Below are 24,076 nucleotides of genomic sequence, written 5' to 3'. Positions count from 1 at the left end.
ACACACAGAAATATTTGAGAAACACTGCTCAAGATAACTTTGGTGGTTCTTTACTCAGAAAGCTGGTAATCCATTTTCTTGAGAGAAGGAATGCAAATGCATGGTTTCCAGTGCTCCCACAGCTGAGGACTTATTTTTGCCCTGATCCAGGTATACACTAACCTTGCCTGTCCTTACATGTTTGAAACAAGTCACTCTGCATGTCAGGGGCCCTTCTATCTCAAAAGGAATCCTGTGCCTGCCTCCTACTCCCCCACCCTGGAAATCAACCACTTAACTGGAAACAGGAATTTCTCCTTGTCATGGCTGCTTTTGACTTCTAGACAGTGAATCCAATGTTATCTATCAGAAGAGTCTTTCCTCTCCCAGGAATGGGCCTTATATCCCTGATGCCTGAGCAATCCTCAGCCATTGGCTGGGAGCAGCCTGTGGGAAATACGGCCTTGGAGCAAATGCAGTAATAAATTTCAGAGCACAGCAGCTGAGGCCATAGGTTAATTATGTTTCCTGAGGCTGGAGATCTGAGAGACACATTCTCATGGCTACCACAAAGAGTAAGGAGAAGATACAGGAAAAAAGAAATAATTAGCAGAGAAGAACTTGAAAAAAGCAAGAGAGCGTGGTTCTGATGTTAATACAACCAGCTGGGCACTGCCTGATTTATCAATACAGAAAAGGCACTCAATCACACACAAAAAATAACAAAATGCAGAATTGTTTGTGTTTTGGAGGAAAGGTTCTGTAAAGGATCTCAGGGCAGGGATTAAGACACCTCAAAGGGCATGCCTAAAACACAACAGGTGGTCACTAACCTGCAGGCTGAGAGTGAGAGTCACAGGTTTTCTTGGCAGAGTGGGGTATGCAACCTGGGCCTGGCTAACTTCAGCTCCAGCTCCAGCTCCTGGCCTCTTTAAATAAAACTGCAAACAAATATACAAAGAAAATCAGTGTGAAGATGTATTCAGTTAAAGTATAAGCCTCCCAGAGATTCCAAACTCTTGAGACTGTCTAAGAAGCAACCCCCTGCTGATCTGCCTGACTGTGGAAGTACAGTGGTCAACCTTGAGAGGAGAGGGACTGTGTGATGCGCTACTGGAACAGACTACCAACATCTCCAAGGCCTCTGATCCTCCAGCACCAACTCGGTGTCCAACAATCCAAATCAATTCTGACACAAATTACCTGAAGTTGGCACAGACCCTACAGATTAAGGACTCAGTCCCACAAGACTGTCCCCACAGCCACAAATCGGGTGCCAAAGCTATCCACTTCTTCTCGGCCAACTACAGATTTGGGGGGGTTCTCATACTCTCCCCCTCAGGTTTGATAATTCGACTCACAGATATCAGAAAAACATTTTACTTATGTTTTCTGGTTTATCTCTTCCGTCTGGTTAAAAAAAGAGCCAAATGGAAGAGATGCATAGGGCAAGGTCTGGGGAAGGGGTGTGTGGAACTTTTATATCCTCTCCTCACTGTCACCTTCCAGGACATTGAAATTTCCCATTTGGCCTTTCTGGTGACCAGCTCCCACCCTGAAGCTACCTAGGGGCCCTGCCCTGAGTCACCTCATTAGTATAAACTCAGGTGTGGTTGAAAGGGGCTCCTTAGGAATAATAAAAGACACTCCAACCACTCAGAAAGTTCCAAAGTAGGAGCTCAGTGCTGAGATCCAGGGACAAAAAAACAGTATATTTTTTATTATACTAGATACAGTCACAGATACAGGATTGAAAGAGAAATACAATTCTCATGTGACTTCAAGTATAATAATACAACCATCTCAAATCACTGAGTAAAGAATAGACTTTTAAAAAATAGATTGTTTAATAAATGGTGTTGCAACAACTAGGTAGTCAAATGGGAGGGATTTAGATCCACATTTCTCTTATGTCAAAAGAAATTCTAGATGGAACAAATATTTTTTTTTAAAAAACCTATTAAAAAAACCACCTGGGTGGCTCAGTCCTGTAAGCCTCTGCCTTCAGCTTAGGTCATGATCTCTAGATCCTGGGATAGAGCCCTGCATCGGGCTTCCTGCTCAGCGGGGAGTGTGCCTCTCTCTCTCTCTCTTTCTCTCTCTCTCTCTCTTCCCCCCACCCCTCCCCTCACTGCTTGTTCTCTCTATCTCAAACAAATAAATTAAAAATCTTTATTTTTTGATTCTTTTTTTAAAGATTTTATTTATTTATTTGACAGAGACAGCCAGCGAGAGAGGGAACACAAGCACGGGGAGTGGGAGAGGGAGAAGCAGGCTCCCAGCGGAGAAGCCTGATGTGTGGCTCGATCCCAGAATGCCAGGATCACGCCCTGAGCCGGAGGCAGACGCTTAACGACTGCACCACCCAGGTGCCCCAAATTAAAAATCTTTAAAAAAAATTTTAAAAAATTTTAAAATAAAATTCTGTAGTCTAGTAAAAAAATGGATTTTTTTTTTATAAGAGGAGGAGGGCTTTCTAAGCATGCTTCAAAACTCTGAAGCCATAAAAGAACAGATTGATAAATTCAACTACATAAATTAAATTACAAAATACATGGTAAAAACCATCATTGGCAGAGTCAAAAGTTAAACTGGGGAAGATATTTGCTATTTATATCACACAAAATGGTTACTTTTTAATACTTAATAAACTCCAACATATCAAGAAAAAGAGCAAGTCAATAGAAAAATGGGCAAAGAATCTGAACAAATATATCACCAAAAAAAAGAAATATGAATGCCTTGAAAACATATGAAAATATGCTCAACTGTGCTCAGTTGAATAAGGAACATACAAATAAAGATACAATTTCAAGATTAAAAAGTTTGATAACACTTCATGGTGGTAAGGCTATGGACAAACGGGCACTTTCATACATTGCTGAACAGGGTGTAAACTGGTTAAACCTGTACAGAAGACATTTTGCAATATCTCTCATAAATATATATACAGCCTTTGATCTAGTAATTCCATTTACAGAAATTTATCCTACAAATATAATCCCGTGTGTGTGTGTGTATATGTGTGTGTGTAATGATAGCATATTCAGGCTATTCATTATAACACTGTAATAGTGAAAGGTTGAGATCTCATATATATTTATTAATAGGGGGACAAGTTAAATTATGGCACATTATATCATGGAATACTTTGCTGCAGTACAAATATGGAACTATCTTCAAGATACACTGTTAAATGAAACAAGATACAAAAGTATATATATACATATGTGTGTGTGTGTGTGTGTATGTTCTAGTATACTACTTAAGGGACACAATTCTCATATCTCATGGTCCCATAGTAATACAGGTACACTAACAAATTATTTTTCTAGAATTAGGTCATTTAGGAAAACTTTATGTTTATAGATTTCTAACATCTTAGTCTATCCCTAGAATATGCTGATGTCTTCCCATTCCTTTCCCCATTGCAATTGCCACTCTCTCTTGAGTTACCAGTGTTAACAGCCTGGTTATATATCTTTCCATACTTTTCCCCATGCACATACAAAAATCTGCACATATAGATGTATCTATCTTTATATATTATTTTTTATCTGTTTGTTTACCAAAATGACATCACACTGGACAGATATTTCTGTGATCCTCACATCATGAATATTCCTCTTCTAATAATTAAAAATAGATATAATCTCCATTCTGGCTCCATTTCTCTGCCTGGACAGAGAAAAACTATAAATAGGGTTTGCACGTTCATTCAGCCACTAAATTCTCATGTTAATTCTAGTAGCTTATTCTTTTTGGATTTTTCTGGGAATACAATCATATATCCTGAAAAATACTTTTCCTCCCATGTTTATACCAAGAAGCTCTTCTTAGTTGTCTGGCTGCTATGTTGCTGTGCTGCTATCCTCTGTAGCTGCTTCCCACTGCAGGCAATTGTTGCTGCTGCCGAAAGCTGCTCTGCATGGCCTCCAAGGAATGAGAGAGAAGCTTTCTATGAGAATATTCCATGAGGGATTTGTTCAAATGTCACAGATGACAGCACAATACAGTGGTTCCTGGTCTCTTAGCTCACATATATTCTAATTCAAAGTGTCATTTCAAACGGGCCAAAGGCTCTTCCAAAAAGTGCCAATTTGGCATATTATTTAAAGTAAAAGTTATTTGGGAAACAGTCAGTGCAAGCACACCCAGACCCTCCTCTCTCCCCACCGAAAGCAAGAAATAAATCTCCCACGTAGAAGTTATCCCTCCTGTACTAAGAAGTTAAAAAAAAAAAAAAAATCCTTATCACCAGAGATCAGGACTCTAAAGTCTAGAGAGTTGTAGAAAAAACTTTAAGTTTTATTAATCTATTATCCCAGCCCAAATTCTGCTCAGACTTACTTACTAGTCAAAGCTTCCAACCTTCTGTTTTCTGTGTCCTACTAATTCCTCACAGATTTATTGTCTCATTGTCTAAAAAGTATAAAAATTGCCTGCCTTGGTCATTTCTTTGGATCTCAATTTCATTATTCGGCCTCCATAAGAATGCAATTAAACTTTGGGTTTTTTCTCCTGTTCATCTGCATCGTATCAATTTGATTCTTAAACCAGCTGGATGATCTTGAAAGGTAGAAGGAAATTTTTTTCCTCCCCCACAATCTATACTCAATTCTGAAGCTCAATGCTGTAATCATGCCTGCCAAGTTCCCATTTGGACTCTGGCAACAGGAGACAGGCCCAGCAGGGAGTCCTGTCCGAGCATACTTATTCTTTTTTTTGTTTGTTTGTTTTGTTTTTTTTTTTATTTTAATAATGATTTTTTATTATATTATGTTAGTCACCATACAGTACAGTCCCCGGTTTTCGATGCAAGGCTCGATGATTCATTAGTTGTGTATAACACCCAGTGCACCATGCAATATGTGCCCTCCTTACTACCCAACACCGGTCTATCCCATTCCCCCACGAGCATACTTATTCTGACATTACTCTTATTCTTTGAAAGAGAGACACTCAGAGAGGGCTTCTTTGACCCTCCTGTTTAATGAGCTTGTCTTATTCTCTATCACATTATCCCAGTTTTATTTTCCTCATAGCACTAATCATATTGGCAGGTATATTATTTATTGGCTTACTATGTCTCCCCAAGATAGACTCTATAGCAGACCTGAGGAATTCAGAGAATTTCCAGGTCTTATTTACCCTTAACTCTCTAGTATCTACAGTTGAAAAACACCTACTAGACCTTCAATAAATATTTGTTGAATCAATGAATGTTGACTTTCTGAAAAATAGTCTATATCATATTAAGTAATTTCTTTATTCCAACTGTTCTTAGTGTTATTAGGAATGGTTGTTAATGATCTGGGCGATTTCTCATCTTAAGGGTCAGATTATTTAAAGTGAATGAGGTTTCTGAAACTCAACATACTTTTCAAAATGCAGACATAGTTGCAGAACTATGATATAAACAGAGATAACTCTCTAGGCAGGGATAGAAATTTATCCTTCTACCTCAAAGTTTGAAAACTGCATTTGCTACAGATGAACTACCATCTACTTGTTTTATTTTTTTTCATTTTTTATAAAGGCTTATAAGTTTCTTTTCAAATGCTGTAGAAATACGTTTACCACTTTTTTTTTTTAACTTACTGGAATTTTGTGGGAAATGAGGGAAGAAAGTTGCAGGTTACTCTAACATTCGTCGTTAAGGCATTTTTCAGCCCACTTACTACGTTATTTGAGAGCCCAACAGTCTCCAAACGGTTTGACCTTAGTGCTGCAATCTGGCAAGGTCTTTTGTATTCCACTCTCCTACTTTATCTCCTTACATTTGTCAATCCAGATACGCATATGGTCAAACTGTCACGTTGATGTCAAAACCATCATGTGAGGCACGTTAATGGTTACCTAGAAAGGCATTTTCAGTGGTTCACGGTGAGACGGTTGGTACGTTGACATGGAGTTAGCAGGAATTTTGTTTCGATTGCGGGCAAATCCCCCAAATCTCGCCGTTTAACTTTTGTTCCCGCAGCCTCCAAGGCCGCGAAGACCATTTCCGTGCTTCCTCCCACCGCTCCAGGTCAAGGCGGCTGCAGAAAGACAGGAAGCGCCCACCCCCGAACCCCTAGGTGCCGCACCACCTCGGCCGCAGCCAGGCGGCGACGCGCCCGCCCGGTGCATTGTGGGCGCTGTAGTCTGGCCGGAACCTGCTCACGACTACAAGTCCCGTGACTGCCGCTGCTCCGCCGCCGCCTAACCCGGACCCCCTCCGCGGCCTCAGCTGGGCCTCCCCGGCCCAGGGCGCGGCGTCCCGGCGAGTCAGCTGTTTCTCCCCCGGGCACAAGAGGCGGAAGCCGGAGAGACGCAGGGAGGAGCTTCGCGCGCGGGGTGAACGCCCGTCCTACGTGCTCGTTCGCTTCGCGACCGCTGTGCGCGAGCCCGGTGTCTCCGCGGCGGGCAGCAGCGGCGGCGTCGGAGGAACGCGGAGGGGGCGGAGGGAGTCCGCGGCAGCGGCGGCGGCTGCAGTAGAGAAATGGCGGAGACCGTGGCAGACACCCGGCGGCTGATCACCAAGCCGCAGAACCTGAATGATGCCTACGGGCCGCCCAGCAACTTCCTCGAGATCGATGTGAGCAACCCGCAGACGGTGGGGGTCGGCCGGGGCCGCTTCACCACCTACGAAATCAGGGTCAAGGTGAGGCCGTCTTTTTCCCCTTCAGAGAAACCCCCCGGCCGGCCGTGGTCTCCCCCAGCCGGCCCACCAGTGGATCGCCTCTTACAGCCGCCCCGGCCGGGAGCCCCGGTCTGACTCGGTCGGGCAGCCTTGTCCACGGGCGGGGTCTTGGGCCAGGGCCCCTCTTCCTATAGGGCTTGGAAGGGGGGCTGCAGAGTGAGCTGAGCCCAGCACTGGTACTTGGAGAAGGTGCTCGAAGAAGAGGGCGTGGGTTGAGCTCCGCTTGCCCCTCAAGCAGCTGATCTGGGAATGACATTTGAGTTGGAAAGGTGTAGATCTTTCGAGAACATAGTGCTTCATCGGGAGGGGAGCTAGATGTGACTGAGAAAGGGGGTTTGCGCAAAGTTGAAGTTTTCCCGGTTTTCTTGAACTGAAGACTTTTCTCAGAGGTGGCCGAGCCAAGCTGGTTGGTTCCAGGCCCCTCCCGAGCTACCAAACTGACTTAGCTTGTACACTTTCGGAACAGAATCTCGTGGGTGTTCACAAAAGCCTGACGAATTTGGTAGGGCTGAGCCTAGAGAGAACAGTGATTGACCTTAGCATTCTGGGCCACCATCGTGCTAAAGGCTGAGGTGTGGCGAGTGTTGTCTACCTCACAATCCAAAACTACACCTGCTTTAAGAAAGCCTATTCATTTCGAGATTTGCACTTAACTGAATGAAGGAATCAGCTGAAGTAGAAACAGACTTAAAATTTCGTATCTAGTATTTGATAGCAATAAGTAATTCAGATGATTTGAAAGATGCTAATTGAAAATAGTGCTTCACTTTCACTGTAGTTCAGGATTAAAGAACTTTCCCATGTATAGAAGTATCTTTAAAAATTAATCACATGAAACGAATCTAGCTGTTAAAAACGACTAAAAATTTTACTAAATTAAAGAATTTCACTTTACAGTAATCGAAATTTACATAACAAGTTACTATTAATCTTAAAATGGAGTAATTTCTCATTGACTTGTGCACTTTTTGTGCGTATGGTTATAAACAACCTATAATTTACCATCTTAACCATTTTTAAGTGTACAGTTCAGTAGTAAGTATATTCATATTGTGAAATTTATGTACTTAAAAAATTTATGTATTGTTAAAAGAATTTTAATAATCAAACTTTAAGACGTGAAACTAAAGTTTATGTTCCCAAGTCCCCCTAGAGCCCCTATGGATGTGTAAAATGTGAGCCATAAGTAGTTTTGTTATAGTGAAATTGCAAAATCCAGACTCCAGTATACTTAAGGAAGTACTTTACCACATAAACCTAGTGAAAATGTAAGGCCGCCTTTTTTTTTTTTTTTTTAACTTTTGGAATGATTTTAAAATATGTGGCAGATTGTTCACTAAAAAGAACTTCCTCTTTTGCCCTAATTCACTACCATGTTTTCCTTTATTTCTTGTGCTAAAACAGAACTTGGTATTCCTGTTTCTAAACTTCCATAGCTAGTACTTCCTGTCATACAACTGAAGCAAAATCTCCTGCTTCCACTTCCTCCATTTAATAACTTTGTGCTTATCTTGCTGAGTGCATTGTATTAAATGCATTCTAGTATAATTTAATTATTTAAAAAATACATTTGATACTTTATTACTGCATAGCTGATGTGACACTTTAAAAATAGTGTTTATGGTATGATCATTTACATTTTTAAGAATAATCCTTTTTAAGAGTGGTTAATAAGTTATGGAATTAACAAAGTGTACACCTGCATTGGTTTGTATTATATAAACCAGTTTTTTTGTGTGTTAATGATGTTTATAGTCATAAATGCAGGTATCCTAAAAAAGTTTAATTGAGTTTCTAATGGTTGTGAAATGCCTTTGGGGTTTTTCTTAATATGCATGGTGTTAAGTTAAAATTCAGGAAACCATATAGTAAGACAATAGGTCTTATTTAAGTAGCATATGATTTTTGAGAGTAATTACAATCTTGTGTTAAGGTAAAATGGCCAGCAAGATGAGAAGGTAAGTCATTTTGTAATTTTATTTATTACTACTTTCTAAACTGTTGCTTCTCTCCCTGGCCCCTATTGCTTGCCTTTTGCTATTGAATTGCCAAGTGGAGTTTGCGCCCTTAAACTATCTTATAGTTACTTTCTAATTCTGGTCTTGAGAAAAATGTTCAATTTTATAGAATCTGATTGAAATTACTCTAATTCACAGAGTAATTTTATCTAGATAGTGGCACTTTAGAATGCAAGTTTCCCAATCTCCATTTATCTTTTGGTTTGAGGGTAGTGTTTAAGACTATTAGGATCACTTGATTAGTATCTCTAGGCTTTTGAAAATAATTGGTACAATGTTCATGTTTTTAAAAATTGTTCTCATGGGTAGGTACAGCAGAGAGCACCCTAAATGATGAAAGGTTTAGGAAAGCTCAGGGTCTAGAATTATTTTGGCATATTAAAGAGAAGTTTAAAGGAGAAAATTAAGTCACTGTTCATGAAGTTTGTACTATAACCTTAATTTTCTGGGGATTTTAAGTTAGTTGAGATCTATTGTAACTAGAGACAATTGTTTCAAACAGGAATGAAGTTAAGGATCTTTCTTGAGCTCCGAGTTCAGTGAATAGATTTATCATTTATAAGCAGAGTAAGATACACAATCTAAGCTCCACCTCCCCTCTGTAAAATAGGTATGCTAACAATAGCACCTACCTCATAGGACTAAATGAGATAATGTACATAAATCTCTTTAGCATTGACTGGTACATACTAAGCTTTCAAAAGGTACCTCTTTCTAAAAGCAGATACATTCTAATTTAAAAGGCAGTTTCTGTGTTACTGTGCAGTTGAGTTACTAAAATTGTTAGATTTTCTTGGCACGGAAGTATGCTTTCATTGAGGCAAATAGTATAAAAGAAGCCATCTTGTTTAGTATTTAACCAAGGAGCTTTTTGTTTGTTTTAAGTTTTTATTATTTTGTGTTATTCCATGTAGAAAGTTGTGATGTCATTTGGAAGATGGTAAATTTCATATTAAGCCCAAAAATATTTAATAGAATACTTCATATTTTAAGGTAGCATATTTCCTGTGATTGTACTAGTATTTTTCCAGTTTTATTGAGGTATGATTGATACATGATGTATTTAAGGTGTACAGCGTAATGATTTTTTATGTGCATATATTGAGATGATTACCACAGTAAGATTAGCTAACATTCAACTCCTCACATAGTTACAGAAGTAGCCTTTTAAAATTGAGACCTACTAAAACATAAAGCTGAATACTAAAGTTTGCTAAACATTTTATTTAAAGATTTTATTTATTTGAGAGAGCGAGCGCACCGCGCGCATGAGCAGGGGGAGGGGCAGAGGGAGAAAGGAGAGAGAGAAGGAGACTCCCTGCTGAGCAGAGAGCCCTATGTGGGACTCCATCCCAGGACCCTGGAATCGTGACCTGAGCCAGGCATCCTGATAAACATTTTTTTTTAAGATTTTATGTATTTATTTTAGAGAGAGTGCATGCATGTTGGGGTGGGGGAAGCAGAGGCAGAGGAGAATCTCAGGTAGACTCTATGCTAAGCCTGGAGCCTGATGCAGGGCTCGATCCGAGGACCCTGAAATCAGGACCTGAGCAGAAACCAAGAGTGGATGCTTAACTGACTGTGCCACCCATGTGCCCCAAGTTTGATAAACATTTTGACAAGAAAGATGGTCAGTGAAAGTAGCATCTTAACAGTTTTCCATTCTAAACCTGTATTGGTGATTTTACTCTAGCGAGTCCTCTCATTTTAAATTGGAAGTTACTAATATCCAGATTGGAAACCGAGAAATAAATTCTTAGATTTGCTTTCAGAATTTATAACAACATATTATTAAAAGGCCCAAATATTTTTTTATAATAATATTTTAAAGAATCAAGGTATTTTAGTGCCAAAGGACATCTGCAGAATCTGTGTAGCTTTATCAGCTTGCCATGAGGTGTTGTCTGATGCACATCTTTGCTGGTAGCTACAGCTGACTTCCGGGATCTCCATGAAGGACGGGCGTGTTACTAGCTTTGAAGGTTTTGTTCTTACCTAATCCATGCCTTAAGATGGGGGAGGTAGGCAGTGACAGTTAAAAAGTAGTTCTGCTATATTGGGTTATTAGGGACTGTTCTGTATTGTTCATTTTAGTAGTACTTTAGGGAACCAAGGCACAGACAGTTGTCTCTCACCCAAAGTAAATTATCTGACTGGTGTCAGAGCCGGGGTTAGATTTGAAGTGGTCTGGTTCTGGTTCAGAATTGCTTCACAGCTGCAGTCCACTTAATTTAAAACAGGACATTAAAACCTATGTTTTTATGCCTAGTTTTGGAGCACCCTCAGGTGTCTGAACATTTGAAGGAAATCCCAAAGTTGGTACTCTTGAGACCTGAGGTGACTCTTCAGTAATGCACAGTGGGTAAGATGCCCCCAGGAGAGATGAAAGCTGCAGAGAGCTTGCTATCAAATTCTGTGCTCTGAAGAGATGACCTGAAGAGAACCATTTTGTTGACTGGCTGGCTAGTGATGTTATAAAAGGCAAGCTTTTTTTTCTGTGTGTGTTGAAGCTGAAGAGGGGATTTATCACTTCAGTACTTCTTCTATTCAAGGCACTGTGCTATATATATATATATGAAGAATATGGAACACTTCATGAATTTGCATGTCATCCTTGCGCAGGGGCCATGCTAAATCTCTGTATCATTCCAATTTTAGTATATGTGCTGCTGAAGCGAGCACTGCTATATATATATTATCTTTGAGGTAATTAAAGAGAATAGATAATATTCCTGTTTTGCCGATGTAAAAGCTGGGGTCCCTGTTGATCTGATCCTCATTTCTTGTCCCTCCCTCATTATTACTTTATGTTCCAGTCCTATTGAAATACTTGTATCTCCTGAATAAGCTGAATTCTCTTTTATCCAGCCCTCTTGTGTCTACATACTTCTTCTGCCATTAAAAACAGTCTTCCTGGGGTGCCTGGCTAGCTTGGTTGGTGGAGTATGTGATTCTTGATCTTGGGGTTGTGAGTGTGAACCCCACATTGAGTATAGAGATTACTTAAAAAATAAAATTTTTTTTTATTTTTTTGAAGATTTTTATTTATTTGTCAGAGAGAGAGAGCATGCAATAGCAGGGAGAGCGGCAGAGGGAGAAGCAGGCTCCCCACTGAGCAAGGAGCCCGATTCAGCACTCAATCCCAGGACCCTGGGATTATGACCTGAGCCAAAAGTAGATGCTTAACAGACTGAGTCACCCAGGCATCCCCAAAAAAATAAAATCTTTAAAAAAAAATAAAACTGTCTTCATTTAGTGGCCTCATCTGGCTGTTGTTACTTGTCCTGCAGGACTTAGCCTTACTATCACCTTTTTTTTTTTTAAGATTTTATTTATGTATTTGAGAGAGAGAATGAGTGCGGGGAGGGGCAGAGGAAGAAGCAGATGCCCAGCTGAGCAGGGAGCCCTATGCAGCGCTTTAATCCCAGGACTCTGAGATCATGACCTGCACTGTAGGCAGACTTGTAACTGCCTGAGCCACCCAGGCACCCCCTTACTATCATCTTTTTAGAGATTTTGCTGATCCTTGAAATTTAGACTGGATTTCCTTCCTGTCTACCCTTGTAGCCCTATAAGAATTAAATTTATTTGCTTGTTTGTGGCTTCCGTTAGTTCCTGTATCTTCCACTATAAGCTCCTAGAGACAGGGACTGTCGTAATCATCCTTATTCAACACCTGGCACTGCACTTGGCGTGTAGTGGACATTATGAGTAAGTGAAGTTTAGGAAGGTTAAGTAACTTGCCCAGAGTCATGGGTATTAAATGGCAAAACTGGGATTTGAATCTACATTTTCTGACCTTCAGAGCTTGTACTGAACATTCTCCTGAGGAGATTTTGAAACCATTTTGATTCTTATTTCATTGGGTAGAGGTGGGATTTGAGAAGTGGTAGTTTATTTATTTTTAAGATTTAGTTTATTTTATTTTGAGAGAGCGAGTAAGGGAGAGAGCATGAGTAGGGAAAGGGGCAGAGGGAGAAGCAGACTCCATACTGAGCAGGGAGCCCAACGCGGGGCTCAGTCCCAGGACCTTGGGATCATGACCTGAGCTGAAGGCAGACGCTTAACCGACTGAGCCACACAGGCATCCCAGGAAATGATAGTTTAAAAAGCATCCTAGCCGGGTGCCTGGGTGGCTCAGTTGGTTAAGTGTCTGCCTTCAGCTCAGGTCATGATCCCAGGGTCCTGGGATTGAGCCCAGCATCAGGCTCCCTGCTCAGCAAGGAGTCTGCTTCTCCCTGTCCCTCTGCCTCTCCCCCTGGCTCATGCTCCCTGCCCCCCCCCACTCTCCCTCTCTCTCTCTCCCTGTCAGATAAATAAATAAAATCTTAAAAAAAAAAAAAAAGGAAGAAGAAGCACCCTACCTAGCAAGGGCACTTTATTGATACACAGCAAGGCTCATTCCTGGTTGCACCATGCTCTCTGTCTCTGAGAAGTATGAAAAAAATTTATGGAACCACAGGGGTTGGTAGTTTTGATGGAATTTAAAAAGGCAAATTCCAAGTAAATACATAGAAATAAACAAATCAATCAACCAACCAGAGCAAAACAGCAGATCCTGACAGAGATCTGAGAGCAGAGAGGAAAACCAATGACATTTGCCAAAGACAGAAAACTGTTTTTGGAGGGGAAGCAATTTAGATACTAGCTGAAAGCGTAGCAATGTATATAGCCTAGCTTTTTCAGAAGAAGGGGAAGCATTGACTGTATTCAGCCAAGACAGATCTTTTTGCCCCTTGTTGTACTATCTTTGTCTGTATCCCCATGTAATAATCATGGAGCTAAGACAGGAGTCAAAAAAATACAAAATATATATCCATCTAAGAAAGAAATTCCTTTTTTTTTTTTCCTTAGAGCATGCACATGAGCCAGGGTGTGGAAGCAGAGAGAGAATCTTTCTTTCTTTTTCTTTTTTCTTTCTTTCTTTTTTTTTTTTTTTAAGATTTTGTGTATTTATTTGTCAGAGAGAGAGCATAAGCAGGGAGAGAGGCAGGCTCCTTGCTCAAGGAGCCCAATGTGGGACTTGATCCCAGGACCCTGGGACCATGACCCAAGCTGAAGGCAGACACTTAACCAACTCAGCCACCCAGGTGTCCCAGGAGAGAGAGAATCTTAAGCAGGCTCCATACCCAGGGTGGAGCCCAATGTGGGGCTCGTCTCACAACCCTGAGATCATGATGTGAGCTGAAATCAAGAGTTGGATACTTAACTGACTTCAGAGCCACCCAGATGCCCCAAGAAAGAAATTCTTATATTTTGTTAATAATACCCCTCTGTACCTTGAAAGTGGAAAAGGCTAAAGTGTTTAACTTTTAGCAGTCTTGGTGATTCTTTGTAATAGAAAATTTCTGTGTCTTCACCTTCATAATCATGCTTACAAAAAAAAAAAAAAAAGATTGAACTGTTGTATTTCGGTTCTTTGATGTTTTACCATATTGTGCTGCTTTCCTGTAAGCAGAGCCAGCAATTTTTTGAACATCAGATAAGAAAGATGGTGTCCAAGAAAAGCAATACTATAATCTTGGTACTGCTATTTACTGATTTCTTAAACGACTTAATGCTTTCAGCCAGAGTTTTACTTCCTTAAGGAAATATTTAGAACCTAGGAATTTTGACGTGGTAGTAAAATGTGACATTTGATGTAACTTTTAAGAAAGGTGTCAACAATTAGGAGACAGTTTGGGCTGTTCACACAGAGACTTCAACAATATTGAGTTTTATTTTTTCATGTGAGAGGTCTCAGAGGCAGTCCTGGGCTGGTATCATGACTTGACTGTCAGCTCCCAGCATCACCTCTATCTTCTAGCTAAGGGGAGAACATATTCCTGCCCCACTGCCCTTTTCCTCAAAGGAAGCTGGGAAATATAGTCACATCTTCAGCCGTGTGAAGAAAGGAAGAACAGACACTGTTCTTTGCTTTACCACAATAGCAAAGAAGTAATTGGTATCAGCCCTTCTAGGGTGTGGCTTTAGCAACATTCTGATCATCTCTCTTAATTCTTTTTTGCTGATGCCTGATATTTCAAACTTTAGAGAAAGGTCATTTGATTGGCAAGAAATAAAATTGAGTTCTCATTAGTTCTGACAATCTTTTTTTTATTTTTTTTAAATTTTTTTAAAAGATTTTATTTATTTATTCGACAGAGATAGAGACAGCCAGCTAGAAAGGGAACACAAGCAGGGGGAGTGGGAGAGGAAGAAGCAGGCTCATACCGGAGGAGCCTGATGTGGGGCTCAATCCCATAACGCCGGGATCACGCCCTGAGCCGAAGGCAGATGCTTAACCGCTGTGCCACCCAGGCGCCCCTGACAATCTTTTTTTTTTAAAGGTTTTTATTTATTTGAGAGAGAGAGGGTGAGCACGAGCAGGGGAAGGGGGGGTGGGAGAGGGAGAAGCAGACTACCCACTGAGCAGAGAGCCTTATATGGGGCTTGATCCCAGGACCTGACCTGAGCCAAAGGTAGATGCTTAACCAACTGAACCACCCAGGTGCCCCAGTTTTGGCAGTCTTAAATGTGAATGAGTTTCGATTTCTTCCTGAGAATTAATTTTGATGAATTGAGAAAAGAGACGATCATGAAGACATGGCATGTCTGATAGGGGTGTACCGTGGGATTGGGGTTGGATTGGAGGTGTTGGAAATACATGATCTTTTTTTCTTTTTTTTCTTCAATGGCTCTTTAAAATTATGGAGGCAGTTTTACTTAGGACCAGCATTTTAGTTAATGGTATTGAATGATGGAGTATAAAATTTGAGCCACCAAAATAAGTGAGATCAGTGTCTTACCAGAGAATCATAGAAAACTTAAAATAATTTTTATAAAATTACATTGTGTCTAACAATATTGGAATGGGCACTTCCTAATTCTTTGCTCTCTAGACTTTGATTTTATCAGTGATGTAGCATCTTTGTTTGCTTGGCAGTCCTTAAATTATTTCCAGACCTGCTGCTCGTTTTGGGGTTTTTTTGTTTTGTTTGGTTTTGTTTTGTTTTTTGTTTGCTTTCTGTTTTTTTCCCACTCCTGCCTTGTGGGATGAGTTTCTCTGTTCCATAGTAAATTTGGGAATTCTAATCCATACAGAGGAAGAAGGGAGTCTCAAATCTCCCCTGTTTATGTCCAGTTCTTTGCATCTCACTCCTCTTTTGCCTTGACATTATTCGTTATGTTGAAGTGAAAACAGCAGTGGATAAAAGTCTTTTTGGCTAGGCGTATATTATGTATTGTCAGGCTTTTATTTAAATTTACACCCAGGGGTGCCTGGGTAGCTCAGTTCGTTGAGCCTGACCCTTGGTTTCAGCTCAGGTCATGATCTCAGGGTTGTTGGATTGAGCCCTGTCCGGCTCTGTGCTCAGCACAGAGTCTGCCGGAGATTCTCTCCCTCTCTCTCTTAAGCTCTCTCTTGTGTGAGCACGCTCTCTCTCAAATAAATAAAATCTTAAATAAATAAATTTATACCCAGAGATTCCCCCCCCCCATATTGTGTAACTGAGAACATTTTTTTCAGGTTTATTTATTTAGAGAGAGAGCACGAGTGGGGAAGGAACAAAGGGAGAGAGAGAGAGGGAGAGACTCGAAGCAGACCCCTAGGACACGGGGCTTGATCTCACTGCCCTGAGATCATGACCTGAGCTGAAATCAAGAGTCAGAAGCCCAACCAATTGAGCCACCCAGGCACCCCACGGAGGACATTATTAAGACACTAATAGATCTAGAGCAGGAGTGAACAAGCTGTGGGCTTCCCTGTTTTTGTAGTTTTATTGGAAGACTTCCAAAACTTAAGGCAATAAATTTGTGTTTTAAGCTACTAAGTTGGTGATAATTTGTTACAGCAGCAATAGGAAATTAATAAAAATGACCATACCCCTGTACTAAAAATCATTTCTGGGGCTCCTGAGTGGCTCAGACGGTTGAGCGTCTGCCTTCGGCTCAGGTCTTGATCCCAGGGTCCTGGTATCGAGCACTGCCTCAAGCTCCCTGCTCAGCGAGGAGTCTGCTTCTCCCTCCCCCTGCCCTTGTGCTCTTGTTTGCTCTCCCCCTCTCAAATAAAATCATTTTAGAAAACGGAGTATAAGAGAAAGAACACATAATCTTTGATACAGTTGTTTATCTTTGCTGTTGTGATCTGGTGCTCTTGTATGAGAGGGGGCCGACTTCTGAGACTAGACAGGTGTAAAATTATGAGTACTGTGTGATGAATACTGTAGATTATTGGCTCTTGGTTAAAATTCAACTTAGAAAAGGTGTTATTCTTTATTATTAGGCCTCTGACCCTCCATAATTCCAGGCAAGGTCTTGGAAGCAATAGTATCTTCCATTCATTGCACACATCAGGAAAAAAGAACTTTGAGTTCTGCATCTTGTGATTCTAGGTCTCAAAGTCTAAAATATATAAGTATTTGAAGCAATAAATGTATAACTACACAATTTCTTCTGATGTTACAATTTTTTTTTTCTTGGTTTCTATTTTGGAAAGAAACCTGCACATTAGCTAGAGGCATTTATTTATAATGAGCAGGAACAGTTCTTTTAAAATATCCAGATCCATTTGTGACAGGATAGATTTTAAAAATCCAACCTAAAAGGCTATGAGGTATATAAACTATATGTATCAGATACGTGAGGCACCCAGAACTTATATATGAAGAGAGTTCAAGAGTGTCAAAACCAAGGAAGCATTGTAGAAGAAGGATTCTGATTATAAAATCTGGTAAAACATTCTTAAAATTAAGAAAGGATTTGTAGGTTGGAGTAGGCTATTAGTTATGAGTATTGTTCAGTGGCTTATTTACATATGTTCTTTGATTTGTTTTATCAATATGTTCTTTGCTAATCAATATGTTCTTTGATTTGCTTCTCTCTACAACTTTTGATATGCCTTTGTCTAAAACTGTGCTAATATAGTAGCCATTAGCCATGTGAGGCTATTTAAATTGAAGTGTTAGATTCAAACTACCAGACATCTATTTGTCTAGTTTCCTTAGAATTAAAGTTGACTTGTTTGACTTGTCTTTAGTTCATTATGAGTGATAATTGAGCTTGAATATACAGGATGTGTCATATATAAAGAGACCATTGTATGTAGGGCTTTTTCTCTTGAGTTTCTGTAACCTTTTTGCTCCATCTCACTGTGTTTCCAGTCATTGGTCACTCGCAGTCTGTTCACTGTTACCCCTGGGCCAAACTCCCAAGCATGCACTGACACACACCCTGTTCTCTGCTGATTAAGATAGAGAAAATTTCTTAATCCAGTCAAAGGTTAGAGATTTATTTTTCTTGTAGGATAATTTTATTACATCACGAAATTGAGCACAAGTTTTTAAACTTTAGTTAAACTATTGCTTAACCAAAGAGAACTGGGATGAGATAAATGGTGCCTTTCAGAGTGTATAGAATCTTACTTCTCTTCAGTCCTGTACAGGTCCGACAGATTGCAGTTATAGTTGCTTTCAAGTCTTTTGAGACCACTGGGCCTTCCCACGGTATTAGGTCAGGCCCCTGAAGTAATTTCCTCTTCTCCAGTGAAGTTGGGTCTCTTATAGGCCTTCCTGTGGCCAGTAAAAGAGGAAATGCTTCCCAAAATACCTTTCTGCCCCACTTCCTCAAGGGTTCTTTATAAAGGCCTCAAAAAAATCTGTTAGATTAAAACGTTGAAGTCTTACGGCTAAATTCTCGTGTAAGCAAACGAAAAGCACCTCAGCAGTGGATATTAAATTTAGATTGTAAAGCACTTTGATAAGTGTTGTCCCTCAGTTTACACATTAATATATTCTTTCCGTAAACACTTGAAGTTGGTGAGGAGTCAGGGTTGGCTGCAAAGGGTCGAACAAGCTGCAAAACAAAACAGCTTCAGTTATAGAGTCATTGAAATGTCCTAGAGCACTTCCATTTTTATAACTTCCTAACTTAAATTCTTGGTTGTTGAACAAGTCAACTTGTTATAAAGATTGTTTGAATTGTTGCAACACTTTCTTTGGCAGTTTTTGATGGCTGGTGTTTCTGATTAGTGTTGTCCTAGTCGCGCCTGACTTCATTGAAAGAGCAGTTTCTTATCAGTATCATGCCGTTTCAGAGACATCTTGGCAGTTTTTTGCTATCAGTATTGCCAGAAATTCTGTGTTCTGTGTCAGAATGTACAGAGAAATTTTGTTCTTTTAATTTATAGTTGCTATTATTTATTACTATTAATTCCTACACTTACCCTGATACTACATTTTGTTTCCTCCATCATTCCCTGTGTAGGGCTCCTTACCCCTGCCCCACTGACAGACGTCATTTTCTTGTTGGGTTTTGACTGCTATGTTTATCGTATTCAAGTTTCATTCTCAAGGAACCTTTCCTTTAAGTTGGGCTGAGCATCTGGGGCTTTCTTTCCCTATCCAGTGATGGTAGAAAAGAACTGAAAACAGACTTGAGTATTGTATGTGTGAGGGGTGCTGGGGGGAGGTTGTAGCAGAGGAGCAAAACTATTAGCCACTTACATAGCATCGATTTCCATTCTTTCAGAACCTCCATTAAGTTTTTGTTCTTTGGGAAATAGTTTAACAGATAAATTATGAACTTGAATTCATATCCCAGTTTGCCCAGCCTATTGGGTACCCTTGGACAATTAACCCCTCTGAACCTGTTGTCTATGCTAAAGATGACAGTGTTACTCGTTTCCTTAGAGTTACGTGAGAATTAAATAATGGACTTTAAATACTATCTCATTTGAATGTCTAGGTGGCTCAGTCAGTTAAGCATCTGACTCTCGATCTCAGCTCAGGTCTTGATCTCAGGGTTGTGAGTTCAAGCCCTTCATTGGGCTCCATGCTGGGCCTGTAGCCTACTTTAAAAAAAAATTCCTATCTCATTTATTTAATATTAGCTGTTGCTATTATTTAATTACTGAGTTGGCTCTAGCTTTCTGTTGCACTATCAAAAAAGAGAAGGAGGCACCTGACTGGTTCTGTCAGCAGAGCATGTGACTCTTGATCTCAGGATTGTGAGTTTGAGCCCCACTTTGGAGGTAGAGGTTACTTTAAAAAGAGAGAAAAGAAAGTACTGGTTTCAGTAAATGATTGGTTTTCTGACATAAATTACCACGCCTTCATTTTTTTCTCCCAAATTCTCTGATATATCATTGAAATGTTCTTAAGGAAAAGTCAAAACTTTATAGAATCTCTTATATTATTATAGAGTATATTATTTAAATATGACAATGGATGGTAGTGATGGTTGCACAGCAGTGTGGATGTACTTAATGCTTCAGAATTCTGTACACTTAAAAATGTATACTCTGTAATATAAAATGGTAAATTTTATGTTATGTGTGTTTTATCACTATAAAAAAAACATGGAAACACGAATAATGGAGGAGGAGCAGTTTAAGTTAATAAAGTCTTTTCTTTCAAGTTACCAAAGCAGGGTTGGAAAGCAGTTCTTCATGCCCTTCTAACAAGAATCTCAGTCCTTACCCATTTATCTTGTCTTCAAGTGTATGTTAGAGGTGCCAGGGTGGCTCAGTTGGTTAAGCGACTGACTCTTAGTTTCAGCCCAGGTCATGATCCCCAGGTTGTGGGATCCAGCTCTATGCTCAGCACAAAGTCTGCTTCGGATTCTCTCTCCCACTCCCTCTTTTTCCCCCCTCTGCCCCTCCCCCTACTCACATGTGCCCTCTTTTGCTCTCTAAAAATAAATAAAATCTTTAAAAAAAAGTTTTTTTTAAAGTCTGTTTTATCTGTTATTAATATAGTCACTCCAGCTTTTTTGTGGTTACTTATAACCTTTCACTTTTAACCTGTTTTTGGTTTTGAATGTTTAATGTGTCTCTTGTGGACAGGATGAAATGGTATCCTTTTTTTAAATCCAGGCTGACGATCTCTGTCTTTTGATTGAAGTGTTTGTTTTATGTTTAATGAAATTATTGGTATGATGGGTTTATTTCTGCCATTTGGTACTTTTTTCTTTTTTTAAGTTTTATTTTAATTCCAATTAGTTAATGTACAGTGTTATATTGGTTTCAGGTATGCAACATAGTGATTGAACACTTCCATACAACACCCAGTGCTCATCACAAGTGCACTTCTTTTTTATTTAATTTCATTTATTTATTTTTAAGATTTACTTATTTATTTTACTTACTTATTTTAGAGAGAGAGCGAGCGCACAAGCAGAACAGACATAGGGGGCGGGAGGGAGAATCTCAAGCAAACTCCGTTCTGAGAGCAGAGCCCAACACAGGCCTTGATCTCACAACCCTGAGATCACGACCTGAGCCATAACCAAGAGTCAGACTTTTAACTGACTGTGCTGCCCAGGTGCCCCTTTTATTTTTTTATTTTTCTGAGAGAGAGAGAAAGCATGAGCTGGGCAGGAGGGGCAGAAGGAGAGGAAGAGAGAGAATCTCAGACAGGTTCCATGCCCAGCACAGGGCTTGACTCACAACCCTGAGGTCGTTACCTGAGCCAAAATCAAGAGTCAGATGCTTAACCGACTGAGCCACCCAGGTGCCCCACAGGTGCACTTCTTAATACTTATTTATTATATCTCATTTTTGTTTTTCTATTCCTCTTTTTGTTTTTTTTTAATAGATATTTTTTAGCATACCATTTTAATTCCTAAGACCTTTTAAAATTCTTCTTAAAATTATTAGTGCTTGATCTAGGAATTACAATGGCTCAGCCTTTCATAGTGTAACTCACTTTAATGCTAACTTAATTCCAGAAAAATACAGAAACTTTACTCCAAATACATCCAGTTCCTCCCCCTTCCTTTGTTTTATATTGTCATGTGTATTATATTTTTACATGGTACAGGGGTAACAATAAAGGTTTATAACTGTTTTATGCAGTTCTTTTTAACCGTCTAAGAGAGGAGAAAAACCCATGTATACATTTACCTGTGTAATTACCTTTATTGCTGCTCTTATTTCTTCGTGTGGATCCCAGTAACCATCTGTTGTCATTTCTTTTGAGCCTGAAGGGCTGGCTGGCTTGCTTGCTTTGTTTCTTAAAGATTTTTATTTATTTGAGAGAGAAAGAGATAGTGAGAGAGAGCACGAGTGGGGAGGAGAGGGAGAAGCGGGCTCCCTGCAGCCACCCAGGTGCCCCTGAAGGGCTTTCTTTAATATTTCTTGTAAGGCAGATCTGCTTACTATAAATTCTTGCAGTCTTTGTTCATGTGGGAATGGCTTATTCCATATGTATGTATGTATTTATTAAGTAGGTTCCATGCACAGTCTGGAGCCCAACATGGGGCTTGAACTCACAACCCTTAGATCAAGACCTGAGCTGAGATCAAGAGTTGGATACTTAACCGACTGAGCCACCCAAGTGCCCCTTCTCTTTATTTTTGAAGGATAGTTTTGCTGGATATATTAGTTTTCTATTACTGCATTAAAAATTATCATAAATGTAGCACCTTTGAGTACTACCTCACCAGTTTCTGAAAGTCAGAAATCTGGGCTTGGCTTAGCCGGGCCCTTTTGCTCAGGTCTTAAGATCTACAGTCAAGGTTTGATCAGGGTTGTGGTCTCATGTGAGGCCTGGATTCTTTCTAGGCTTACATTGTTGTTGGGAGAATTCATTTTCTTGTAGCTATGAAATTTATAGTGGCCTTCCTCTTCAAGGCCAGTGGGAAAAAATCTTGATTTCAGGGGAACTGAAGTCCTCTTTTTAAGGAGCTCACCTGATTTAAGTCAAGTCCACTCAAAAAAATCTCTTTTGATGAACTCAAAGACTGATTAGGGACTTTATCTGCAGAAGTCCTTCATCTTTGCCATATAATGTAACTTAATCATGAAAGTGACATCCATCAGGGCGTCTGGGTGGCTCAGTCGTTAAGCGTCTGCTTTTGACTCAGGGCATGATCCCAGAGTTCTGGGATCGAGCCCCACGTCAGGCTTTTCTTCCGCTGGGAGACTGCTTCTTCCTCTTCTACTCCCCCTGCTTGTGTTCCCTCTCTCGCTGGCTGTCTCTCTGTCAAATAAATAAATAAAATCTTAAAAAGAAAAAGGGACATCCATCATATTTGTAGGCCTCACCCACGCTCATATGGGAGGTGTGTACACCAGGGGTGGGAATGGGGGGGTACATATCAGATTTTTGTCTACCACTGAATATAGACTTTGTTGTATTTTCTTTCAGCCTTCTGAATATTCCATTGCTTCCTAGTTTCTGTTGTTTGGGGGAGAAGTCAGCTGTTAATTTTATTGCGTGTCTCCCTATATGTGATGAGTCATTTTTCTCTTGCCATTTTCAAGATTTTTGCATTCTACCTTTTTTTGAGGTTTTATATTTTGAAGAGGTCTTACTAATATTATTATGCTTTTAATGTTAATTTATGTGTGCTCAGAAGCACTTCTTGTGCAATGTTTAAATGTTTTTAAAGGCCTCTTTATCGAATATTACTTAGCTTCTTGCACATAGTAGTTGTTTAGGTATTTATTAACTGCCTAGTAGAGTTTTTAAAGCTTTAGGTCAGGTACTGTAAGCATAGTATGCCTTAAGAGCATGAACTTTAAACTTGAAAAACACTCTCTCTGCCTAGTTGTATGCATGTGACCCTGAGCAAGTTACCTCACTCCACTTTTCGAGTTTCTTCAGCCATAAAATGAAACTTCAGAGGATTAAATGTGACATGTGGCTATACTACCCAAAGCAGTGTACACATTTACCGCAATCCCTATCAAAATACCACCAGCATTTTTCACAGAGCTAGAACAAACAATCCTAAAATGTGTATGGAACTGCAGAAGACTGAACAGCCAAAGCAGTCCCTAAAAAAGAAAAACAAAACTGGAAGCATCATGATTCTGGACTTCAAGCTATATTACAAAGCTGTAGTCATCAAGACAGTATGGTACTGGCATAAAAACAGACACATAGACCAGTGGAACAGAACAGAAAACCTAGAAATGGACCCACAATTATATGGTCAACTAATCTTCGACAAAAGATAGAATATACAATGGAAAAAGACAATTTCTTCCACAAATAGTGTTAGAAAGACTAGACAGCAACATACAGAAGAATGAAACTGGACCACTTTTTTACACCATAATAAATACAAAATAAATTCAAAATGGATGAAAGAGCTAAATGTGAGAGAGGAAACCATCAAAATCCTAGAGGACACAGGCAGCAACCTCTTTGATGGCTATAGCAGCTTCTTACTAGACACATCTCTGGAGGCAAGGGAAACAAAAGCAAAAATGAACTATTGGGACTTCATCAAGATAAAAAGCTTCTGCACAGTGAAGGAAGTAATCAACAAAACTAAAAGCTAACCTATGGAATGGGAGAAGATATTTGCAAATAACATGTCTGATAAATGGTTAGTATCTAAAACATATGAAGAACTTATCAAATTCAATACCCAAAAAACCCCAGATAATCCCAGTTAAGAAATGGGC

The 24,076-nt window shown here is 39.8% G+C and overlaps 2 protein-coding genes and 1 non-coding gene across 6 annotated transcripts in view; 1 reads left to right on the top strand and 2 right to left on the bottom strand.

Moving 5' to 3' along the window:
- AFG1L (AFG1 like ATPase) overlaps positions 1–6,050 on the bottom strand; it is a 231,256-nt gene extending 225,206 nt beyond the window's left edge. For all 4 annotated transcript variants that reach the window (XM_045806940.2, XM_087865364.1, XM_045806943.2 and 1 more), the window contains exons 1-2: positions 5,839–6,050; positions 813–920 (exon numbers count right to left, since the gene is read on the bottom strand). The gene's annotated coding sequence lies outside the window, so the exon portion shown is untranslated. The remainder of the gene's footprint in view (positions 1–812; positions 921–5,838) is intronic.
- A 233-nt stretch (positions 6,051–6,283) lies between these two features.
- SNX3 (sorting nexin 3) overlaps positions 6,284–24,076 on the top strand; it is a 41,630-nt gene continuing 23,837 nt past the window's right edge. The window contains exon 1 of the mRNA XM_045806945.2: positions 6,284–6,625. Coding sequence (XP_045662901.1) covers positions 6,464–6,625 — 162 coding nt within the window. The 5' untranslated portion in view covers positions 6,284–6,463. The remainder of the gene's footprint in view (positions 6,626–24,076) is intronic.
- LOC123798605 (U6 spliceosomal RNA) lies at positions 11,260–11,364 on the bottom strand. Its single transcript, XR_006781371.2, has one exon. It is a non-coding gene; the product is annotated as a U6 spliceosomal RNA (small nuclear RNA).

This window comes from Ursus americanus, chromosome 11 (genome assembly GCF_024610735.1).
Source record: "Ursus americanus isolate L20-20 chromosome 11, mUrsAme1.1.p, whole genome shotgun sequence".
In the NCBI taxonomy this organism is placed as follows: domain Eukaryota; kingdom Metazoa; phylum Chordata; class Mammalia; order Carnivora; family Ursidae; genus Ursus; species Ursus americanus.
The sequence above is the reverse complement of the archived record's forward strand: the minus strand, read 5'-3'. Positions and strand labels throughout refer to the sequence as shown.